Source organism: Phasianus colchicus, chromosome 8, assembly GCF_987193195.1.
Source record: "Phasianus colchicus chromosome 8, bPhaCol1.hap1.1, whole genome shotgun sequence".
Classification (NCBI taxonomy): domain Eukaryota; kingdom Metazoa; phylum Chordata; class Aves; order Galliformes; family Phasianidae; genus Phasianus; species Phasianus colchicus.
The window spans coordinates 21,578,337-21,601,017 of record NC_143443.1 but is presented as its reverse complement, the minus strand read 5'-3'; the positions used below and the strand labels follow the sequence as shown (position 1 = coordinate 21,601,017).

The 22,681-nt window shown below is 39.5% G+C and overlaps 1 protein-coding gene across 5 annotated transcripts in view; it reads left to right on the top strand.

Moving 5' to 3' along the window:
* The window catches only part of BLNK (B cell linker), a 111,319-nt gene that overhangs the window by 58,394 nt on the left and 30,244 nt on the right, over positions 1 to 22,681 (top strand). Inside the window, exon 1 of one of the 5 annotated variants that reach the window (XM_031597711.2) lies at positions 9,758 to 10,031. The exons of 3 other annotated variants lie outside the window; for them this stretch is intronic. In XM_031597711.2, coding sequence (XP_031453571.2) covers positions 9,985 to 10,031 — 47 coding nt within the window. In that variant the 5' untranslated portion in view covers positions 9,758 to 9,984. Of the gene's footprint in view, positions 1 to 9,757; positions 10,032 to 22,681 lie in introns of those variants that run through there. One more of the 5 variants, XM_031597712.2, reaches the window with a different exon arrangement.

Sequence of the window (22,681 nt, the reverse complement as noted above, 5' to 3'; positions counted from 1 at the left end):
GCAAATCTTTTTTTTAAAGAAACATATAGCCCACAGGTAGGTAGGCTTAAATATCATCTGGAAAAAAATAGGCAGAGATGTCTTTGCTATACGTATAACTGCAATATACTTTGCAGAGTCTACAGACCAGAATACTGGTGTTTGGGAAAGCAGCACTTTATGTACAGACTTCAAGCACTGTTCATTCACAACAAATGTACCAAAACCATCTTGAAGTAAATCCCCATGGCATAGCACCAATAGATACCTGGGCAGGCTTAAAATCTTTTCTACAACTCTTAAAGTTCTAATCTTCCTGTGCAGTATCCCTTTTCAGTCTAGTATTCTTCTGTATTGGCTACTTCCATTTAAAGAAAAGCAACCTTAAGTCAGATTGAAGGTTTAACTCACATGACTTTTGTGGTACTAGAAAACACCAATGGCCTAGGAAAGAAGAAAATAATGGAGCAAACAAGCGTGGGGGGGGGGGGGGGGGGGAGGGGGAACTTAGTCTGCATACATATACATAACTGGTACATCAATAGCAGGATTGCTGTAACAACCCAATGGAAAATACTGAAACAAATAGAAAGACACTTTAATCTTTAATTCAGGGAAGCATTAATAAAATCAGTTTTACCAGGAAGAAGTGATAATTACATACATATATCCTGTAGTTCATGATACTCTGAGGAGGTTCTTTTCACTGAAGTGGAAATTATCAGCTGAGTAAGTAAGGCTTAAATTGAGAAGGAATTAAAATCCTTAAGGAAGTGATACCTTAAAAATGCATATTTACCCCCAGAGTACATTATTATAATGCTACTGTATTCTTATCTCATAACTAACAAAAAAATTTTTCAGCATAAATGATATACACAATACATGCCTTTTCAATAGCTTATCATTACAAATAGGACATTGAAATCTAGTTCTCACTCATCAGCCTACTTATTAACACTGATTTTTTGATAAACATGTTGCTCTATCAAAATTATTGCAGCAACAGCAAACAGAACAATTTCAGTTGTGTAACATTCCTATACCCTGGTGCAATGCCACAACATAACAGAAATCACAGTAGTAACAGCAGGGCAGCAAAGGCCCAGGCTACAGCAAATGAGGAGAAGCCCAAATGCAACAGCTATACATACAGAAACAAAGGAAGAAAATCTACTTACCTTTAGAAAGCCTCCAGTAAGCAGAAATCTCCAGCAACACATCCTCACCTCCACGGCCAACCCTTAAATGAGGTCTGGGAAGGGGTGGATCCTGGCTCCACTCCTTCCAGTCACTCAGATAAATTGCATGCACCTGAGCTCCCCTAGGCTAGCCCCACTTTCCCACCAGGTGCTCAATCACTGCTTCAAACCATGATGCAGCATTTCTGCTACACCTGGGACAGAGCTCTGCAACATGGAGAAGATTTAGGTAGCCAAGTCCATACTGCAGGTGTTGTGAAATCCACTAGTGTTCAGAAATGAAAAACTTCATAAAATTATCACCTGTATGCATTATTTCTAAAATACCCAGCTAGAAACTATCTTTAATCCTCCCAAAATGTTTATACTGTAATTTCCTCAATGTAGTAACCTTCTTCTTGTTCCTTATTAGAACAAGATGGGTTGATAGTTGGATTGGATGACTTTAGTGGTTCTTTTCCAGCCTTAATGATTCCATTATACTATTCTATGAACATCAACTAATGAAAAACGATAAATGTTTATAAATAAGAGTATTATTATAAGACTATTATTATGCAATATAATTTATAATCAAATTTTTATATATGTCTTTTTAGATATAGATTTCTATCTCATTTTCATTCCTCTGTAACATCTCCTCCTGTTCTGCCTCCAGATTTCAAATCCGAACAGATAACCAACAAAAGTAGGAAAAGTTATTCTGTTTCTGAGTAATTTAGAGTTACGCCAACTGTTTTCCCAGGCTGTATGCACTACAGACCAGTGCAGGAGAGAAGTAGTTTAAAAAAACTATTGTTCTTTCAGCATCTTCCAGGTACCAAAGACATTATGATACATATCAGCAGTATCAGCACTATTCAAAAGTAACCTCATTTTCAGGCACTCCTTTAGGGCAAGCTTTTGTCTGTGCAATTATACAGAGTGATTTTTTGTCAGCAGAGAGGCAAGCATATTTAGGCTATTAACACTGTATATGTGAACTCCAACTGGTGCTTAAAAAGACCTGAAGGAAGGACTGCTGGGCTGCTAAGGAGCCCATGCCACTGTGGCTTCAGTTCCATGGTGACACTTAGAGGGAAAGCTGTTCAGCTGTGAACGTCTCCATTGCAGTCACTCATTAGTTAAGGTTGGAGGAGGTTAAGGTTTGCAGACCAAGAAGTAGCACTGCTCTTCAGAGGCACTTTTCTTCCCCAAGCTTGCAGATGGCTCCAGCACAGGTCACTACCTCCAAGGCAATCGGACTTCCAGCACTTTCAGTTTAACACAAAATAATTTGTCTGAAGGAGCAAGTTTTGTTTCTGTGCATGTGGAACAGATGATGGTAAAACGGAAAAGCAGAAGCGCAGCTTTTCACACAGTGAGTTTGTCCCCAGGGAAATAATACATGTGTTCTTCACAGGTGCTAAAATAAGTTTGCTCAGAAGCCCCTTCATGAGAAAATCCTACTGAATTTACTGATTTCATAACTTTGCCTACCCCATAGTACATGTATGTTTCCTCCATTGAGCTTAAAGGCAAATCCAAATCCATTCAATTAAACTTGTAGTTTCATTTTCAAATGCATACTCTAAGAATAATTATTTGAATAACTTCAGTATTGGCATCAGTATTTAATAGCTAAAGCGATAACAAACAAGCTGTAATCCTAGGGCTGCTGCTAAGAATCTTTCAAAATAAACATTATGGCATTGAGCTATTTGACCCACAGTAAAGAAATTACAATTTATGAAAATGAATATTATATAAAAATTCTTGGAGCAGAAGTGTACCTTCCTCTCATCTGTTAAGACAAAACTAACTGTCTGTTAGTATCTTTTCCTGCATAAGAAGTAGCATTCTCTAGTTTAAAACATTTATCTATAGTCTGAAAGTAGAAAAAGAAATCATTCAAATTGTCTAGATAGCGAGAGCCTGGGAGCAATGCTTGGAAAAAAAAGAGAGATGTATTATTTTAAGCATGAAGCAGTGTGTTCAACTGATTATAGCAATCAGAAAGTAATAAATACATAGAAAGTCATGAGAAATCATGTTCCATAAACTCATGGTTTCCAAACACCAGCCATAGGACACTAAGTGGTAAGTTAAGTAGGCAGTGCATCAACTGAAATAGATATCAAGGGGAAACAAAACTAACTCTAAAGTGGCACCGTTTTAGACAATAAGGTTTGAGTAGTTTTGGCATGGCATCACGTACCACAAATTTGCATTCAGAGCCGGATGATCAAGCACAAAACCCACCCAGGCAGCACGTGACAGTCTAGTGCTAAAGGCATTATTTCCCCTTCTCTCTCCATCCCCACTGCATATTGCTGGCACAGCTTGCTAGGGATATTCTGAAAGTGGAAGAGACCAAATATGTACAGAATTCTTTAAAATAGCAAGCCTGGAGCATTGCTACAGATTCCAGCTCAGAATCAGGTTTTATGAATTTGGATTATTTTCCAATTCAGACAGAAGTGGGAGCAAGTTGAGCTATTTTCACTAACTTCCACAGCCTTTAAAAAAAGACCTGTATTAGTTATTTTCTGACTTTCATGTGAGCACAAACTGACCGAGCCAAATTCCTTCCTCTGACTGTCCACATTTACATTCACATTACACTGTTTCAATGATCTTTAATGCTACCCCAATAGTTGCACAGAGTTCAAACATATTCCAATTTTAAACCGAGGTCTTTACATATGAATAAACACTCTTTCTGAAGCAATTATCAGAGTTTGAGAGAGAGATAGGAAGCGAGAATTATCTCTAAGATAGATGACATCAAGACAGTAACATCAGGCAGGAATTTTGAAGTGGATTCTCCTTCTTCATTTTACATATTATTCAGGAAAGCTTACACTGTTGGTCTTTTGTCAAGAATCCCTGAAGGAAAAGCCAAGCAAAAACTCAGTAAGTTGTCCATTAAAGGGTTAAATCATAGAATCATACAATCATAACTGTGCAATATCTTCTGGTTCCCCACAAGTGGTGAAGCAAATGCACTACTGCTGAGCAGGACAGGCTGCACATTTAATCCATCTGAAGAATTCTTTCCTACAAAGAGCAACTACCATCTCGACTTCTGTGTATCTTTGAGAATATTGTTTGGCACAATTTTCTTTCTTAATGTTGGAGACAAGATTTTACTAATTGAGAAGGGGTTAAGAAATGGGTTTTCAAACAAGACTGAGAGAAAAAGTGAGTCTTAAATGGCCATGTTACAAATAAAATTGAAACCCGGTTATCAAACTGATTGCTTACTTCAAATTGGGTTTCTCAGCTATTTAATATACACTGAAGGCATTAAACTGTATCTGTGAGCATTAATATAATCTGTAAAAAATATTTTCCTCTTGAAATAGTCATGCATATCTCTTTGAGATTCTTTGATGCATCACTGTCTTCTTAAAACATTAAAAATAAACATAAAGAAGATTTTCTTCAAATTTATATCTAAAATTAATCTATTTGCAGTTATTTTTATTCACATTCCAATTGCTATTTTTTATGCTACGTGATACAGTTTACAGTACTCAGCTTGGTCTTTTAACTATGTGAAATCATAGATGAACAGAAATGGCAGCTTAAAACTAAGGCTTTTATCTGTATACTGGCTTGGACTTCTCATGGTATCTCTGCAGCCCAATTGCCCACCTGTCCTGTGTGCCACAGCTCCTGCAGGGGACACATTCCTAGGCTTTCTCATCACACAGACAAAGCTATGGGTAGATGCTGTTGCATCACTGAGCTTCATCCCATTATGCAGGCAGGATGTGGCTTCAGCTGCAGACCAATATCAGGAAATCAAACAGGCTCCTGGGTTCCCTAGGATACACATAGTCATAATCTGTGATCCGCACAAAGACAATGATTAGAATGGTCTCCCTAGAAAGATGTTATCATCAGAATTTGAAAATTTAAAAGGAAGAAATGTACAGCTAATATTTTATATGCCTGTTTATTAATATATCAGCAGCTTCAGCAGCAATCCCTGAGAAAACCAAAGTCATCATACAAATCATATACTGGAGGGAATTGAACTAGACAGCATTAACTTCAGTGATCAGAAAAAGCAGCCATCAGAAGAATCAGTCAGTAACCTCCAGCCAAGAAAACCACCAGCATTGTCACTGATAGCAATCACACTCTGGCTTTTGGCTAATGGTTTCCCCATAATTATTAGCTATGGATGAATGTACTTGTTCTGATCTAGGAACACCACTTCCCGAAGACTCGAATGCTTCAGACAAGTCTTTTGGTCTCTTGTCTCTGCTATAGAAGTCTTCTGTCTACTCAGGGAAGCAAAGTCAAGCCACAGATAATCTTAACAATCACAGAATCATAGACTACCCCATGTAAGAAAGGGCCCAAAAGGATCAAACTGGGTTCAGCTCCTGGCTCCACACAGGACCACCCAAAATTCAAACCTTGCATCTGAGAGCATTGTCCAAATGCATCTTGAGCTCCAGCAGCTCAGGACCATGTCCATTGCCCTGGGGAGGCTGTTCCAGTGGCCGACTGCTCACTTGGTGAAAAACATCCTAATTCCCAGCCTGGCCCTTCCCTGATATAGTTCCATGCCATTCCCTTCCTGTCACTTTGCAGAAAGCAGAGCTCAGTGCTGCCCCTCCACTCTCTGTGAGGAGCTGTAGGTCACCGTGGGACCTCCCCTCAGCCTCCCCTGTTCTGGGCTGAACAAACCCAGGGGACTCAGCTGCTCCTCATACACCTTGCCCTCCAGACCCTTCACCATCTTTGTAGCCCTCCTTTGGATGCTATCTAACAGTGCTGTGTCTGTTTTATTGTGGTGCCTAGAACTGAACACACCACTGGAGGTACTCAAATACAATAGGGCACATAAAGCTGGAGCCCAGTGTAAACAGGAAATATCAGTCCATTTACAAATTTTGACCAAATGAAGATACAGTACTCATAGTTCCAAAGTCCATTTCACCAACTCTGGATTTGACTATGCTTTTGTTATCTCATGAGTCCTAAAAAGAAAGCAGAGCATTCCAGCACTGAGGCAGCCTGTACAAAGAATGAGCAGAGGGAAACAAACAGCAGAAAATAGCACAAAACTATAAAAGATAAAGAAGTTGGTCTTTGAAATCTTCTCATTTTAGAGCATAAGAGGAGAAGTACACAGTCATATTGTGAGAGGATGAAAGAGGCAAACCCAGACTAAACCACAATACTTGCAGTGATGAGGAAATGATGTTGCAACAGGCAGTAGCATTTAGATAATCTGTCCCAGCATTAGGAAGGTTTTCCCCAAAGTTTCAATGGCATTTTGAGCATCAAAAATAAAAAATTATGCATGTTCTCTGAGCCATCTCGCCATGGGAATATACTAGCAAATCTTATATTACCTGTTTTGAGAAATGGAGCTAAGAATTCACCCTGCACATTTGCAGCCATACACAGGAAAATGAAGATACTTCTAACTACCTAACCACAAAAAAACAGCAGATGCATATGAATGCAGGTTCTTAAAATATTAAAGTACCATTGAGCTGAAGAGCTTGAGGTGGCTGTGCCAGCCTACTGTCCCCATTGGCCCCATATATGCCAGGAAGCAAGGAGGTGGCACAGGCATCCCTCAAAAGAAATTCCCCTCTGCCACAACCAGCAATCATGGCTGGTGAGGAGGGTTTCATGTTAACCACCATTATGGCCAAGATGCCACTCACGCAGTAAAAGAAATTCCAGTTCCTCTTTGGCATTCTCCAAATGAGCATTTTGGCTCAGAGAGGTACAGTTGCTGGGGTTACAGCTACAAAAATAGCATGACTTCAGGCCTTTCAGGTTCCTGGAGCCAAGGCGAGAGTGGTCCTGCCTCCCTGTTTCAAGGTGACAAGTAACCTTGAAGGGAGGGAAGAGCTGCCCTGTCCCCATGGTCTGCAAAGAAGATTGGTTCTGTAAGGACTATATAGAAACCTTCACAACCACAAACATTGTCAGTCCCAATATGCCAGAAGTCTGGACTTTGAAACCATCAGCTGAGCAAAAAAAAGAAGCCTGTGGCTGTTTGGAGGAGCTTGGGTGTGTTCTTTATTTAGGATTTTTCTCCAGTGGTTGTCATATCTTGTTCTACCCTGTGAATCCTTCCAGTACTGGGGAGATGGCCAGGTAGGCTGATCAGGAGGCAGACCAGAAATAGCTAAATAGGCTCTAGCCATTTCCTGGTGAGGTTACAGAGTCTAGATCCAAAGGTTTTTATGTATACATACATATAAATTGGGGAAGATGAGGAAATTCACTGTAGCTAGAAAGGCTTCCTTTGACATTTAGGGGTGGGTGACTTCCTTCTCTTAGTTTCAGGACTTAACTTGCACGTGGCTCTTGCTTAGTTTCCCAGGAAAAGCATATTTCAAGATTGTCAGGAGAAACTGCTTTCTCTCAGTTGCCATGGGTTTGAAATAACTATGTGGTAACATATGTGCTTTCTCAGGAGAAAGAGGGTAATTTATTCTTTGTCTATGTTCTGCATGAGCAAAGAGGCAGCCTGGACCACATGGCCTGGTACTAGAAGCTTCTGCTAAATCTAGGGCAGGACTCTTCTCCCCAAGAATGCGTCAGTACATCTTGGTGGGAGTGGATATAAAAGGAAATAAGATGTGCCCTGAGTGAGTTATTCAGAGGGACATGCCCTAGCAGACTAGTAGGAAATAATAACTAGTTATCTGTTTTGTTTTTTATTGCTGTTAGGCTTTGCTGTGAACTCTTTGCAGATATTAAAGTGAAGCAGGGCTGTGTTTTGGGCCAGGTGGGCATGGAATAAACAAGCCAGCTGACCCTTGGACAGGCCTCATGGCAGATGCCACAAAATCTCATGAATAAAAGTTGTGCAACAGGGACTTCCTCGGGAGTAGCTTCTTGGCAGTGGTACCATTTTAAACAGCCACACACCCTCCTTCTGCCCTGTGCTGCATCTTGGCAAACATCTGTGCACTGAACCATATCAAGGCACGGAATGCAACTAAAACCACCCTTTTTGTTACATTTTGCTAGATGACTTGCAGAGGACATTTTCCCTGCTCCATTTCACTGTGCAGCTACACAGACTGCTTGTGCCAGCAGAAGGTAGGGATGAGAGATAAGGGATGAGGGTTGGAACAGAGGGTTGCCCTGGGAGCAATGCTGCCAAGACAGAAAGGAAAGCACTGAGCACTGTAGAGCATTAAAACTAAACTTATGAACTGATGAGTCATAGAAGACTCATAGAAGACATAGGAAGAGATGAGGTGAAAGCAGTGCACTGAGTGACTGAATGGCAGAGATCCATAAGGAGAAGGACTCCAGTTTGGGATCTCTATGATAGTCAATTGCTTCTAAGAATCTGCTGAGCAAGCTTGTATTTCCATATATATATAGATATAGCAGGAAGATTACATAAGCAAAAAGTAATGTGACACTGCAACTGATTTACATCTATTTTTTCACATTACCAGAGTGCAACCTTGATTTCCAAAACAACATTTAGAGAGTAAAAAGATATCTAGTAAAGGCATCCAGTTTGTAACCAGACATAATGTGGGGTGGAATTCCACAGATGTTGTGTAGTAAAAAAAATGCAATACTATCATGTTACTACTGAAAGCCTATTAAGTTTATAAGATACCCCAAGGAGTAATTTGTTCATTAAGGGCCTAGAGAAGTACCATATGCAAATTTCACAGAGAAACTGTGTTGAGGGCTCAGAGACCAAAGACATCAGCCATGCCAAGATCAGAACAATACTGCTAGCAAAGACATACAGCTCATGGCAGACTGTTTCCCCACAGTCACCTGAACCAATCAGGAAAGCACATTTTGTCACTACACCATTCACAAGAAAAAAAATCAGTCAAACCTAGGGAGGAGAGGAAACATCCAAGTGAACATTTGGCTCAAGTGTAAGGAGAATCTCCCCAAGAAATACCTCCCAGTGTAATCAAAACATACTGTACTAACGAAAACATATTGTTTGAATTTGTTAATGTATTTCAAAGTACATTTAAGAAATAACAAGAATCACAGATAAATAGAGAAATAAATAAGTAGGTTTCCTAAGCGTAGACCAGCCTGAATTTCTAAACTGAGCCGTAGAGAGGCCAAAGATATGGAAAGAAATGACTGGCAACAGTACATAAGGTACAGAATTCAAGAAGTCCATTCATCACATCTTCAGGACAAAGCCTGAGCATGACTACCTGCTTACAATGACCCTCAAAAATAAATCAGCTGCCTATAACATCACCTTTAAAGAGGAAAAAATCGCTGAACCAAATCCAGACTGAGGTATCAGAGCCTTTAAACACAGAAGGCCTGCTTACATTTTGGGTGGGAATGGCTTCACCCTGTGCTGCTGGAAGGATCAGGGTTTAGTTTAGAATGAGAGAGAAGAAAAATCTCTATTTTCCTGCCAGTGATATCCAAAAGGATGGGAGCCATACGGTGATCTCTAGTTTTGTTGCAACAAGTTCCCACAGCAGCACGCAGGGTGCATCTCCACTGGGAAGAGCGGTGAGGAGCAGAGGGAAATCAGGTCGCCGCAGCCCCAGTCCCCGCGCCGGGCCGGCCCATCTCCGGAGGAATTCCCACCTGTGCGCGCCGCAAGCCGGGCGGGGGCGGGCCGGGAGGGGCCGGGCCAGGCGTCCCAGCACCGGGTCCGTCCTTTGCGTGCGCCTGCGGCTGGGACAGGGAGAGGCTTCAACACCCGAACACGGCCGCGGTTCTGCCCTGCGTGGGCTCTTGCGGGTAGGGAAGTTCCCGCTGTGCTTATTGCGGGGCACCGGGAGGAGCGTGGCCGCGCCCTGCAGGAGCAGCACGGAGCATGGACAAGCTGAACAAGCTCGCCGTGCCGGCCGGGGAAAAGTTCAGGTAGGGGTCGGTCTCGGCTCGCTCCCCTCCGGGATCCTGCGGCACGGGGCGCGGATTGTCGGGGCGCTGGCGGAGGTCCCGGAGCGGCCCCGGGCGCTGACGGCTGCCGGTGGTACGGGGAAGTGTGGGGGGTCAATACGGCTCCGCGGCGGTTGGTCGGCCGCAGGTTTCAGAGCAACGACGCGTCGTGTCTGCTCCTTCTGCAAGGAGCAAGGAAACGCTTTAAAAGTTTCTGTTTTCAGCGCTTTAAGAAAATAGTTTTTTCTCATTAAGGTGTACGAACCCGATGGGAATTAGGAAAGTTGGATTCATTGCTTAATGGTTTAATCAGTGTTGTGTGAATTTGACTCTGACTGAGTTCTGTGATATTTCCTGGTCTTCGAAAGGTCTGATAGAATAGGGGGAACTGAGTAGCAGGGAAGCATCCCAAATAAAGAAGGATAACTTTAAATACAGGATTTGAGTGGGGAAAAAATGCAGAAGCCAATCGTTACTGGAGTATTTTTAGTGTGCCTGCTTTGATGTGCTGGCGGAGCTGGTACCTCAAGGCTCTTTCATCATGACTGTTTTCCTGCGTAGTTCAAGAAGTCCTGTTTCAGATTAAGGTCATAGGAACTTTTTTCTTTTTTTCCCAAGAAAGAAATACTAAAAATGTGTGTGTGTGTTTGTTTGTTTTCTGAAAACAACTCCTATTTAAACACTGAATATTATTTCATAAACCATTTGCAAGTGCCTCTCCCTGGAAGACTTCATGCAAGCACAAATATTCCCTTGTAAAGCTACTCTTGATGCATTTCTTGCTGTGTACCCTCTCCATATTACTGAAATATTGGGATGCGTACTTGTAGAGTCTGGCAGACTGAGGAAACAAGAGAGTTACCTTTCTCAATATTCACAATTTAGCACTGATCTAAAATCGTTTAAATGGTGCCAGGGTTCAATATTTGTCTTGTTTAGTTATCTCAAAATAACGAGCCATGTGATGGAAAACCTGATGCCATCAAGACAGTTACCAATATCTAAAGAAATTGAACACCCACTTTCCTTTGTGATAAAACCTTAGGCAGGCTGTATCTTCTGCAACTTCTGCACAAGCTTAAAATAAGATTAACAATAGAGTTAACAATCAACTGTACTTGTCCAAGGAGCACCAAGTTTCTCACTGCACGCAGCAGAAATGCACATGTGCTTTAGTTTGAGCATGTTTAAGAGTATCTCTCTCATTAGGGGAAGACCTGGATATATGGTTACATGACCTTACTACAACATGAGGATTTTAATAACTAACGGCAGAAATTTCCTTGAGTACTTATTCGTACAAACATAGATATGTGAATATAGAAAGAGATTGGTGTAACACACCATTGCTTCCTACTGCAAAGCAGCCAAATGCCCCTGCACTACATAACTTGCAGTTGGCTTCCTATTACAGCCTCCTACCTTCACAGAAGAGACATAGGTGGCTCAGAGTTTGCACTGGGTATTACATGAACGAAAGACTTACGTTAAAAGTCAGCCTTCCTCCACATGCCAAGAAGTAATCATGGAGAACTATTCCTACAAAGCATAGTTTCAATTGATGTAATTATAGTCCACATCTTTTTCTAAAGACAGCTTTCTTAAAATTTCTACTTTGTAGAAGCAAAAACTGAAGCAGTGCTGCGGATGAGTCAGTGTCTGAGCTTTTGATGTTTCTTAAGTGTAGACCTGAAAAGCTAGATGTTCTGCTGCTTTGATAATCTCATCTGTTCTCCATGGGTATATCTGATCCTAACAGACAAGGCCTTTTGTTGAATTAGCAAGTATTGTATCAGATCTGAATTCTTAACATACTCAACTTGTGTATCGCAACACCAAAAGTTCTTATGTGCCTCTAACTATCATGTGGTATGAGTGTTGTTTGCATTTGCAGTTAAGTCACTCAATTAACTTAAATATCAGTTGGACAGGAATGCTGGAACTTCATGGAATTCCAATATTATTTTAATATAGTGTTTGTTGTAAGATATGCACAGTGTATTATACAAGTATTCCCCCATAATACACTGTATTCTAATGTTTCCAAGTAGTCAGACTTGAAGTCTTAGGGCTTGGTTGTTTATCATAAGACAAATTTATGTGGTGCATACGAAGAGTTGGTAACTTTGAATGGCTTTCTACTGTGTGGAGTGAAATACACAAGCAATAGCTGTGCTGACGTGGCAGGCTCTAGTGTGCCTTGATTTCAGAAAATGATTTTATGTTTCAGACAAAGCTATACATAAGATATGCTCACAGTTGAGGATGGTAGCTGGCAAAAGTAACGTGAAGTTAGCAGTTCAAAGAGTATAGCACCAAACTTGTACTCCTTTGTGGTTCAGCTTCCTTAAACAATGTACCTCTAATTTCTCCTCTTTAAATGATTCCTAGCTGCTACATACCACTGCTATAACATCTCTTCAGAATTGCTGTGTTTTTTTATTATGACCACAAGCCTTAATAATGCCCCTTTGCTCTCAACTGCCTTCATTTTCAAAGTTATTTTCAAAGGCATCATTACCATCCCCACTGCAGTGACAGACAAACCATGGCATGAACTGGAAGTGTACCACATGCTTTCACTTGCCCAAGGTCGTACAGCCAACATGGTCTCGATTGCAAACAGATTACTTTTCCAAGAGCACAATTTCATGATGACTTCAGATGACATCATGAACTTGCAGTGGATTTCTCCCTCTACAAAGCCCCCCAAAATCACTGTCTGAAACCATAACTGACAAATGATTCCCCAAACCCTGCTCCCCTCTCAGGCTGGACATACATCAATTTATCTGTAATTTAAACACAATCCTTTTGTTTCAACAGCTCCTACTAAATAGAGAGTTTAAATCCTAAGGGTTTCCTTAAGGCCTGAATGCCTACTTCAAATTTGAAGGGGTTTGTTGTCTTCAATAATTTTCTGCTGATAGAGATAGCTTCACTCTATTTGGTCTTTCCTTTACTAGGACATTTGTTGGTGCAGTTTGATCTTGAAAGCACATAGGCAGAAAATAAACTCATTTGGGGGTGAAATGATATGAAATCTTAAACTGATAATTTCTATGTATAGCACATTTTATCATGGGGAGTATCTCCTTTTTTGAGAAAATAAATTGGAGGTATCTGAATATTAGTTATGCATTGTTAGAAAATATTTTTATTACATTGGTTCTACTAATTAATCCTTGTTAGTAGTGAAAAGGAGGAATTAGAAACTTCATCTCCTTTTTTTCTTCAAGTCAAATTTTACAGATTATTTTAGAATAAAAGCTCATCAAGAAAAGAAACTAGAGTTTCAAGGCAAGTTATGGGATTCTCTATAAGATAGAACTGGGCACCTGAGTCCATACCCAGCTCTAATATCTTTTACCTTTTAGTTATATAGCCTCCAGAGGAAAGCCTATGCAATTGTACTCCGCTTAGCACTCCAAGGACTCACATCAGAAGAACTGTCCTATGCTAAGAGGTTTCCAGATGACCCCTTCTACTCATGACTGTTTCTTCTCAAGTCACAATTCCTCAGTTTTGCTCTCCTACCTGTCCTGTCTCTTTTAGCACAAGCCCCAGCTGCCTTTAGCCTTAGGCACTCAGCCAGAAATGACCTTGAAGGCCTCCAGCTGCCCTTGCTACCTCCAGCAGCCCTTTGTCTCAGCTCCCATTCTCTCCTAATAATTTTCTACTGTGGGGTAACTGTCACAGCAGCAGTTCTTGTGGTGCACCCATGTTTTGGCTGAACTGAATGTGAAGCCACAGTGATGGCTGTATACAGCCTCTGAAGTTGAAATTTCCAGGAGTGGGGAAAAAGTAAAAAAAAGTAAATGTGCTGATGAGTATCAGTAAGAGTTCTTTCTATGGGTTTATTAGACCCAGTTTGTCATTGAAAACATAGAGTTGGAATTAAACAAGGAAGCCACGTAATCTCTATTTCCTCTCACTTTCAGTTAAACAGTCTCACCTCTGGACTTTGGAATGGAACTAGATTTGAAATGTACACTTCCCCAGATACCTCTGTAAAATTCCCTTCTTTCAGGTTCCCCAGCTAAATGCTCTTGCTGTTTCTTTCTCTCTGCCCTTGCTTCAGCCTTCACCCTGCATATATTGTCCTAATTTCCTAACTTCTCTCTGCACAACCATTTCATAAGAACAATTCCTTGAAAATTTTGGCCTTTTTTTCTTCATCACTGTCTTTCTTTCTGACTGTCATTTTGCTTGGACCAATCTTTGTCAGTCTGCCAAGCTACTTTACTGGTTTTTAAACATGAACATGTAGTGCATTATTCTTATCCACAACATCCTGCCTATGAAGCTGTTCATAGAAAACCGTGTGATTGTGGTCTACCTGTGTTTTAAAAGATAATATAGCATTACAGACAAAAGTGTGCCGTGAAATACTGAAACTGTACTGAAGACTCCTTGTTTAATGCAGTCAGTAATGCAGCAGTAGAATCTAGGTTTGCACTAAGCCTGTTTATGAGATTGACTGTGCTGATTACCTTTTGTATCATTCTACTATGCTGGCAAAATCGCTGGCCTAGCATATCCTAGTATCACATGTATACTCTTTCAAATAAAATTAGGTCTTTTAGGGACATTTTAGTTCTATCAAAACAACTGTCAACAATAGTGGAATTTGCCAAAACAACAATAAGATTCAGATCACATCATCTATGGCCTCTGACTAAGAGTTATTTGGTGAAAGCTAGTCATGAAGATTGGATCTAAATATTTGCTGTTCTTTATTTCAGAAAATGCATGGCCAATTGCCAGCAGAGTAAAGCAATAAGTTAATTTTCGAGGTCATGGAAAAAAATTAAAATACTTAAGGAAATTTTGCATAACCTTTTTCATCATTAGTTTAAAACTATACCCCATGTAGCTGTGTAGAGGGATGGATATTAAATCACAATGTGACATTGCATGTACCCAGCTGATATGTTGATGCCAGGGCAAAATAGTTTTGTGTTACAGAATCTTTCTAAACTTACTGCTACTACATTAGAATGTGATAGTTGCTTATCTTTTGGAAGAATAATATCACAATCAAAACCTCATTTAAAAAAAAAAAAAAATCCACATCGTTAAGGCTTGAGTCAGCATATGGGAAACAGCATCATCAAAATGGGGGGAAGGCATCCCCACATTGTTAAAAATTACTGGAAGTACTTCTTTATTTGAAAATAAGTATTGTTTTTAGTGGCGCTCTTTTTTTTTTCTCCTTGGAAAATTCCTCTTTGATCTGTTCTCCTATCTAGTGTTATCTATAGTGCTATAGTGTTATATATAGTGCTATATAGTGTTCTATCTATCTAGTGTTATCAAATAGTTTTTGGAAGTAAAGCTTTTTAAGTAAGTGGCTGAAAAGTTAATCAAGAGTAATGGAGTCAAGTTTTAGCTCTGCTTGGTGCACTTAATTTTGGAAGAAAACACTTAACCTGATCAGAAGTCCCAATTAACTATATTCAAGATCGTAATGGACCATAAAAGGTATAACTGAAACATTTTTAAACATTGTTAAGAATTCCAGTGCTTTTGAGTTTTGCTTAAAGGAGGAGTATATTCTGGAGTTCCAATGTTGCAGGCAGTTCCAACCTTTGGACTAAACTTAAAGGGAGGAAAAAAAATAAGGTTTCAATTTCTCATGGAACAGTAACTGAAAAAAAATGATGACGCTTGGAGTTCAGATCATCTTACGTCAGCATGGTGTAATATTAACTGCAGTGATATTTTTGACACTTTAAAAATTTGAATGTTTCCTTTCAGTGCGTTGTATCAGTGTGGTTCAGGATTATAGTGTAGCAAGTTACTCTGTAGGAAAGTTTGTGACCCACTCTATTAGAAGTATTAAATGGAAATACTTCAAAACTACTTATTTCACAAGAAAGAATTTGACTACAAGAATCACAAGTCATTTCTAGCTATCTTCTGCAGATGATTTATAAGTCCCTGATAGAAAAGTATATGTCTTCTCAGTACATCATTTTTTCTTATACATGTCATGTATTTCTTAAAATGATCATTGCATTAGTGGACTGGTTTTGGTATTGTGTAATATTTGTAGTCTAAATACAAGAAAGTACATTAAATATGATAGATAAACAAATGTCTTCATCATCTCCTTTTTAAAGCAAATGTCAGCAGATAAGAATTGGAGAACTGATGGAAAACAATGGCTGAAATTTGTAGTATTTTCTTATTTAGCTCTAGGAACCATCTTAAATTTTTGGTAGAATACAAAAGGATCATGCACACGATGTAAGTTTGCTTTGTGGTAGCCATATTAAACAACTGAAGGGCAAAAGAAGGTCAGAAATTGTGATAGTATATTTATTCCTAATCTGTTAGTATGTATATTTTTTGACAAGTTCATTTTCCAATTATAACCGAAGATGTGCCATGCTAGTTTATGATCCCAACAGAAATGATATGCTACATAGTAAATACTTGAGGAAGAATTAAAATAATGCCTTTTAGATCAATAATAGAAAAGCATGAATGTGTCTTCATGATGTTTAATGCAGGGGTAACTGGGAAAAGTGCCTATGAATACAAATAGGCAGACTAGATGGCTACAAGATTTCTTTGTCTTAAAATACAGACACTGGCAACTGTACAAGAAGTGCAGAAGCAGCTAAGTGCCACTGAAAGTGCAGTTATGCAGCCAATTTAATATAGTCAGAATAATAGGTCCCTTTTTTCCACCCTCTCAATCCCTTGCTTACCCTGGAACTCATCACTCTCACACTGGCACTGGGGTTCCCAAAGCCATATGATGAGCTGAATCTGATCTTGCTGATACCTAGTTTGGCAAAATCAAAAAACAATTTAGTGTCTGATGCTAAAATGAGAGGAGAAGGTCTCTTTTAAATGGTAGCCTATGTAAGATAGTGGGTATAACTATACAGACCAGAATGTCTCTCTGAAGTTCTAATAAAATGTGGTCATTTGCATAAAAATAAACAAAATAGATAGATCCATGTCTAACTTACGCATCTGTGCAGTCACAACTTCTGTTAGTTCCATACCTGTGCCACCCACATCTGTGGATATAATTCTCCTGTTGCTGGAGGAGAAACACTTTCAGCCTGAGTACAGAAGGGTTGATGTTCAGCAGATGTGTCAAAATGTGTCCATTTTCCTATACCTTTCTTCTTTTGATTCTAAACAGATGACTAAATCACTTCAGCTAAAAGGAATTCTAATGTTAAAGGCATTCAATTTAAAAATTTATGATAATCTAATGTTGAGGGCACAAAAAAAATCTGATTTATCCTATAAAAATTGCATGACTTGACCAAAAGTACACAGAGGTAACTGGTTGCTACACTTCAATTGCTAAGAAGTAAGTGAAAGACCAGAAGTCCAAAAAACATTATGCTTTAGAGAAGAACAATGGAATTTCAGTCTCTTTCCAGCTCAAGCAGTTCTGGAGAGGAAACTGCTTGAGAGCGGAGACAAATCTTAGAGAACAGTAAAAAGTACAAGGCCATAATGAACAATTCAGAGACCATGCTGAAAGTCCAGCTACAGGCTTTTTCTTCATGCTGAGCAAGGATGAAAACAATCACTCTCAGTATACATCTACTCACCTTAACTAGCACTTATTTACATAAAAGTTACTCTTGGAACAAAACTTGGTTATTTACAAATACTGGGGAGCACTAAGATATCTGGGCATATTTTGTCATTAGTAGTAGGCTAATAGGACACAGTTTAATCCCATATGTAGAAGATCTGCTCTGTTTTGTTTGGTTGTCAGAGCACTATTTGGTAGAGCAAATGCAGCCCATTGTGCTTATGAATACACTCTGCTTTAAGAAGAGTTAAGAGGCTGTTTAGAAAAGCTTCCCTTTCCTCAAGTGCACACCGAGTACTTTGCCTTCAAACTATAGAGACCATAAAGTTTCCAGTTCATAGAAAAAACAGCATGTTTTATTCTTTTGCAATCTCTCTACTTTCCAGATTAAAATCAGTAAATTAGAAAATGTATTTCGTTATGACACTGATGAAGACTGCACTCAGGTTATGAAGTCAATTTATTCATCTCATGTCAGTGCTTATGTGCCCATGTTAGCAAGACCTCTAAACAAAACTTAAGTACATAGCTAACATTATGAAAGTGGAATTAACATACAGTCCATGCATACTCAGAACAAGATTCAGCCTTGATCCAAAAGGAGGAAGCAGTTCTTCCAGAGTCAGTGCCATAGAAAGGGTTTCCATTGTTTTTGCACTGTTGATAAATCTGTATATGCCTGTAGAGAATCAGGGCTCCTTGTCCATGTCCCAGCAAGGTCTTTTCATTTTGAAGAATTCCCTGTCACCTCAAATTAGTTATACTGTTTAATTTCATGTTAGGACTAATTGTGTCAAATGTATTATCATAAAATCACCGAGGTTGGAAAAGACCTTCAAAATCATCCTGTCCAGCCATCCACTTTCCACCAGTATCTCCTCATTAAACTATGTCTCTTAGTACAATATCTAAACGTTTCTAGTATGCTTCCAGGGACAGTGACCCCATCACCTCTCTGGGCAGCCTGTTCCAATGTCTGACCACTCTGACTGGAGAAGAAATTTTTCCTGATATCCAGCCTGAACTTCCCTGGTGCAACTTGAGGCTATTCCCTCTATTGTTGGTTACACAGGAGAAGAGACTGATCCCCATTTCACTATAACCTCCCTTCAGGTAGTTGTAGAGAGTAATAAGGTCTCCTGTGAGACTCCTCGTTTCCAGGCTGTACCATCCGTTTCCTCAGCTGCTCCTTGGAAGACTTGTGCTCCAGACCCCCTTAGTATGCCTTTACATGCTTTGCATTTTCATTTATCCTGTGTTGGTAGTTACTACTGAAAGAGAAATAGACAGCTTCTTTGTGAAGATTACCTAGAGGGCATGTGAAGATGAAAAGTGTAATCAATATTTAGACTTTCTGTGCCTCTGTGTGTACTCTGTAAACACAGACCTGCTCTAATTACTGTTTTTGCCTTTAGACAAAATAGTGGATGATTGAAAAGTGAGCAGAATAGGATGTTCAGATGTTTTGTCAAGTGGCTTTTTTTAAAAGCTGAAATATTTTTTGTCATTTCCTCATGTGCAACATATGAACACAGCAGTAGACAATTGTAGATTGTGCTTCCTCTCAGATAGATGTCTGTAATTGACCTCTTGCTATAAGGAAGCCTCTCTCAAATTTTCCTCATAGCTTTGAGATAACATTAGAGATAAAGATCAAAGTGCCTTCTCTTGATAGCTTGCTGTTGCACGTTGCCTCCTCTGCCATCATGAAAGGCATTGCAGGGGGTGGGCAGTGACAAATGCAGATATGGGGCAATAACACACTGTCCCAGACCAGCAGCAACTGGAGCAGCCTTGTGGTGCCTCATACAGACATAGCTGTATGCACTGTACACACATCACAGCCATAGAAAACACCAGCTGCTGCCTATCCAGCTGCTACCAATCTGCATTTCTTTGCAAAGAAATTGCACTCTCACTGGTCTAGGTGGTATGTACATTGTGGTGTGTGCATGAGGAACCTGGAGGAGGCCTAAAGAGCAGAATTAGATGATTTCTGTAGTTGAGAATTTTCTTTTGCTTTCTACTGAACAACTAGAAGAAAAGTGAAAGGGAAGAACCATTTTGTGTAATTAATTGAGTTGGTTTAGATGCATAAAATTTGAAATTAATAAAAAAAACCCTACATCTTATGAAGCTCTTCACCCAGCTCATTGAGGTCTGTGTTCTTCCACAAAGACCATGCTAGTGGTAATGTGTTGATAGAAGCTTCTGTATTAAGTTTGGGAAGACAGGCCAAGAGAAGAGCTTCAAGCTTTCCAAGATCTCAAGTGACACTTCTACAAATTCCCCACTATGTAAGCAAGTTTTCTCCCAAGCAAGCAGGATTCTTTCCCTTTATCCACCAACACTGTCTTTCTCAATTTTATCAGCTGCACACCTATTAACAAAACTAAAAAGTAATAGAAACATAAAGATCAGCTGAAGAGACCACAGTGGAATAAATGAGCTGCAGGGAGCAGCAAAGGTGGGGGCTGGGCATGCTGTTCTTTATCTAGCTTCACACTTATTTTAAGTAACAAGAGTAACTGTAGTTGTTTTTCATTTTTTATTCTTTCTTTTTTTTGCTTTTCTTCTTGCAATAACTTAGCTTTTATTCTCCAATTTTCATTATACTTTTCCATGTTTTGTTGTTGCTTTTTTTTTAATGGATCTTTGCTGTACAGCTTTGTAGCTAAAGTAGGTAAGATTTGTTGGGAGCGTTACTTTGTTATGTTTTCATTTTTTTAATTTAGGTCTAAGACTGCACTTACTAAATCCTGTTCATTCAAATTCCCAATGTTAAGTATTTGAATTTATTTGGGAAAGAAATAACTACTTTGTTTTACTTGATCTGTTGTGCTGCCTTTCTCAAGACAATGAGGCAGGTGAGACCAACACCCAAAGTGAACTTTTATTACCTGAAATGACTGGAGGTAGTAACTATCTTCAGAAAATTAGACTTTCTAGACACAGAACAACAGAATGCCCTGCCAGTGAGAAACAGCTATATCCAAAGGGTAATAAGAACTTAACCCAGGCCCTTAATTGTCTGATTTACAGTGTAACTTCTCAATCAATTAAAGTTGAACTGGCTTCAGAACATTATCAGTTAAAAATCTAACTGAAGTTAGGAGAAGAAGAAAGAATATGCAGGCCAATTAACATTTGAATGTATTGATATTGCTTAAAGTTTTCCTTATGTAGCCTCTGTCTGAACACATCCATTCACAGTGCTGCCCTTTCCTTAACTAATTTCTCCCAGAGTGCAGATAAGGATTTTTCAAGAGGCACAACAGATAAGTCAGACAGTCCTGTAAGTGCTAGAAATCTAAGAAGGTGTAATTCTAGCCCTCCAGATAACAAAAGTGTGCATGCTTTTTATATTGAAGACTTCCTGTGAGCCATTTAAAACTTGTTTTTGTTTTTCTCCTGCTCTCTATGGATTCTGCAATTAGCTGTGTTTGCAAAAACATCAACCGTACCACACCCAATAGCAAGTTCACACATTTGTGCTTGCAGGCAGATGCACAAAAGCAGTGTCTGCCCTCCACCCAGGACACCACATAGTATATTCTTGCAGTAGAGCAGTGTAATTTGCCACTGGCCTTCCCTTACCATGTGACAGAGCCAGCAGTACAGATAAAATTCTGACACCCAGAGTGTGTACTGGAGATCCAGTGTAATGGATTCACAGCCTACAAAGAGGGGGAGCTTACTGCTCCACAGAGAGCATGATCCTCTCTGCTCCTAGCAGCACGTGGTGGCCTTGGTGATGACCACACTCTTTCCTCAGGCTTCTGAAATCTTCATGGCTTTAATTTTTCCTGACAGCATGTCATGTCAAGGTCTCCCCTGAGAGCTCCTTGAAGCCCAAATTGTATCTCCAAGGTATAAGGGTGACACAAGTCTTGCTTAGAATTATCAAAACCTAGTACACAAAAAGGGGTTTCCTAGGCTGGATATTAGGAAAGACTTATCTGAAAGAGTGGTTGGGTACTGGAACCAGGCTGCCCACAGATGGTGGAGTGACTGGAGGAGTTCAAGAATCATGTAGATATGGTACGTAGGGAAATAGTTTAATGGGCAATGTTGGTGGTATTTGGGTGGCTGGATTGGATGATCTTAGAAGTTTTTTCCAACCTTGATGATTCTATGATTCTAAAGATAAGTTCCCAGAAGGTGTAGATTATCCCCAGTCTTTCTAAATATGTATATTTGCAGATGCATGAAGACACTTAAAATACAAATACAATTTCTCAAAAATTACTCATTGGAGAGAATTGTCTGAAAATAAGATACTCCTAAGGTCTATGGGCTTTGTAACTTGTTGCACATCTGAGTCAAAAGTTCATTGCATGCTTTATTCTTCAGATCATTTATATCTTCTTTCATATTATTTTAAATTTAGAAAGCTTTTGTGGTACAGCTAGCATGCAAGAACATCAAAAGCTTCCATCTGATTTCCAAGTAGGTGGATGTGTCACAGGCTGGGCCTATCCACTACCTTTCATTTCACATACATTCCTCATATTCTGAGCTGTGACCAGATCAAAGAGAGGGTGGTTTTGTTCCATTTTGCTTTTATCTCCAGGCGGCTCTGCCAGTCCTTAAGTGCAGCTAGGTATTTTGTGACAAGGCAAGTCCTCTTTTCAGGCTACATTGTATTGGCAACGATAAACCTTTTTGGCTTCCTATATATGTGTGTCACAGGTAGTGAACTTTTTTCAGTACATTAGAAAATCCTTAATTGCTGGAGGTCAAAACTGATAAGAAAAATAAAGCAACACAGGGTTGTAAAAGCATCCCCTTTTGGAAAGGTTTACTCTTAGACTTGAAAAGGGAATGCCCTTCTTTCTCCTCCTGTCTCAGACATAGTTTCTAGTAAGCTATAATCTTATTTCCAAGATGGATTAATATACAGTAAAATAATCTTTTTTTCTCAGTACTTTTGTTGCTTTAGGTAGGTAAAATAAAGTGTTTGATATGTTTTAATATGTAGGGAGTTCAGAAATAAGAAACCTGGGCTTAATCTCCCATTGCCTTTCATTTAAATCTTATACTAATCAGTGACTATACT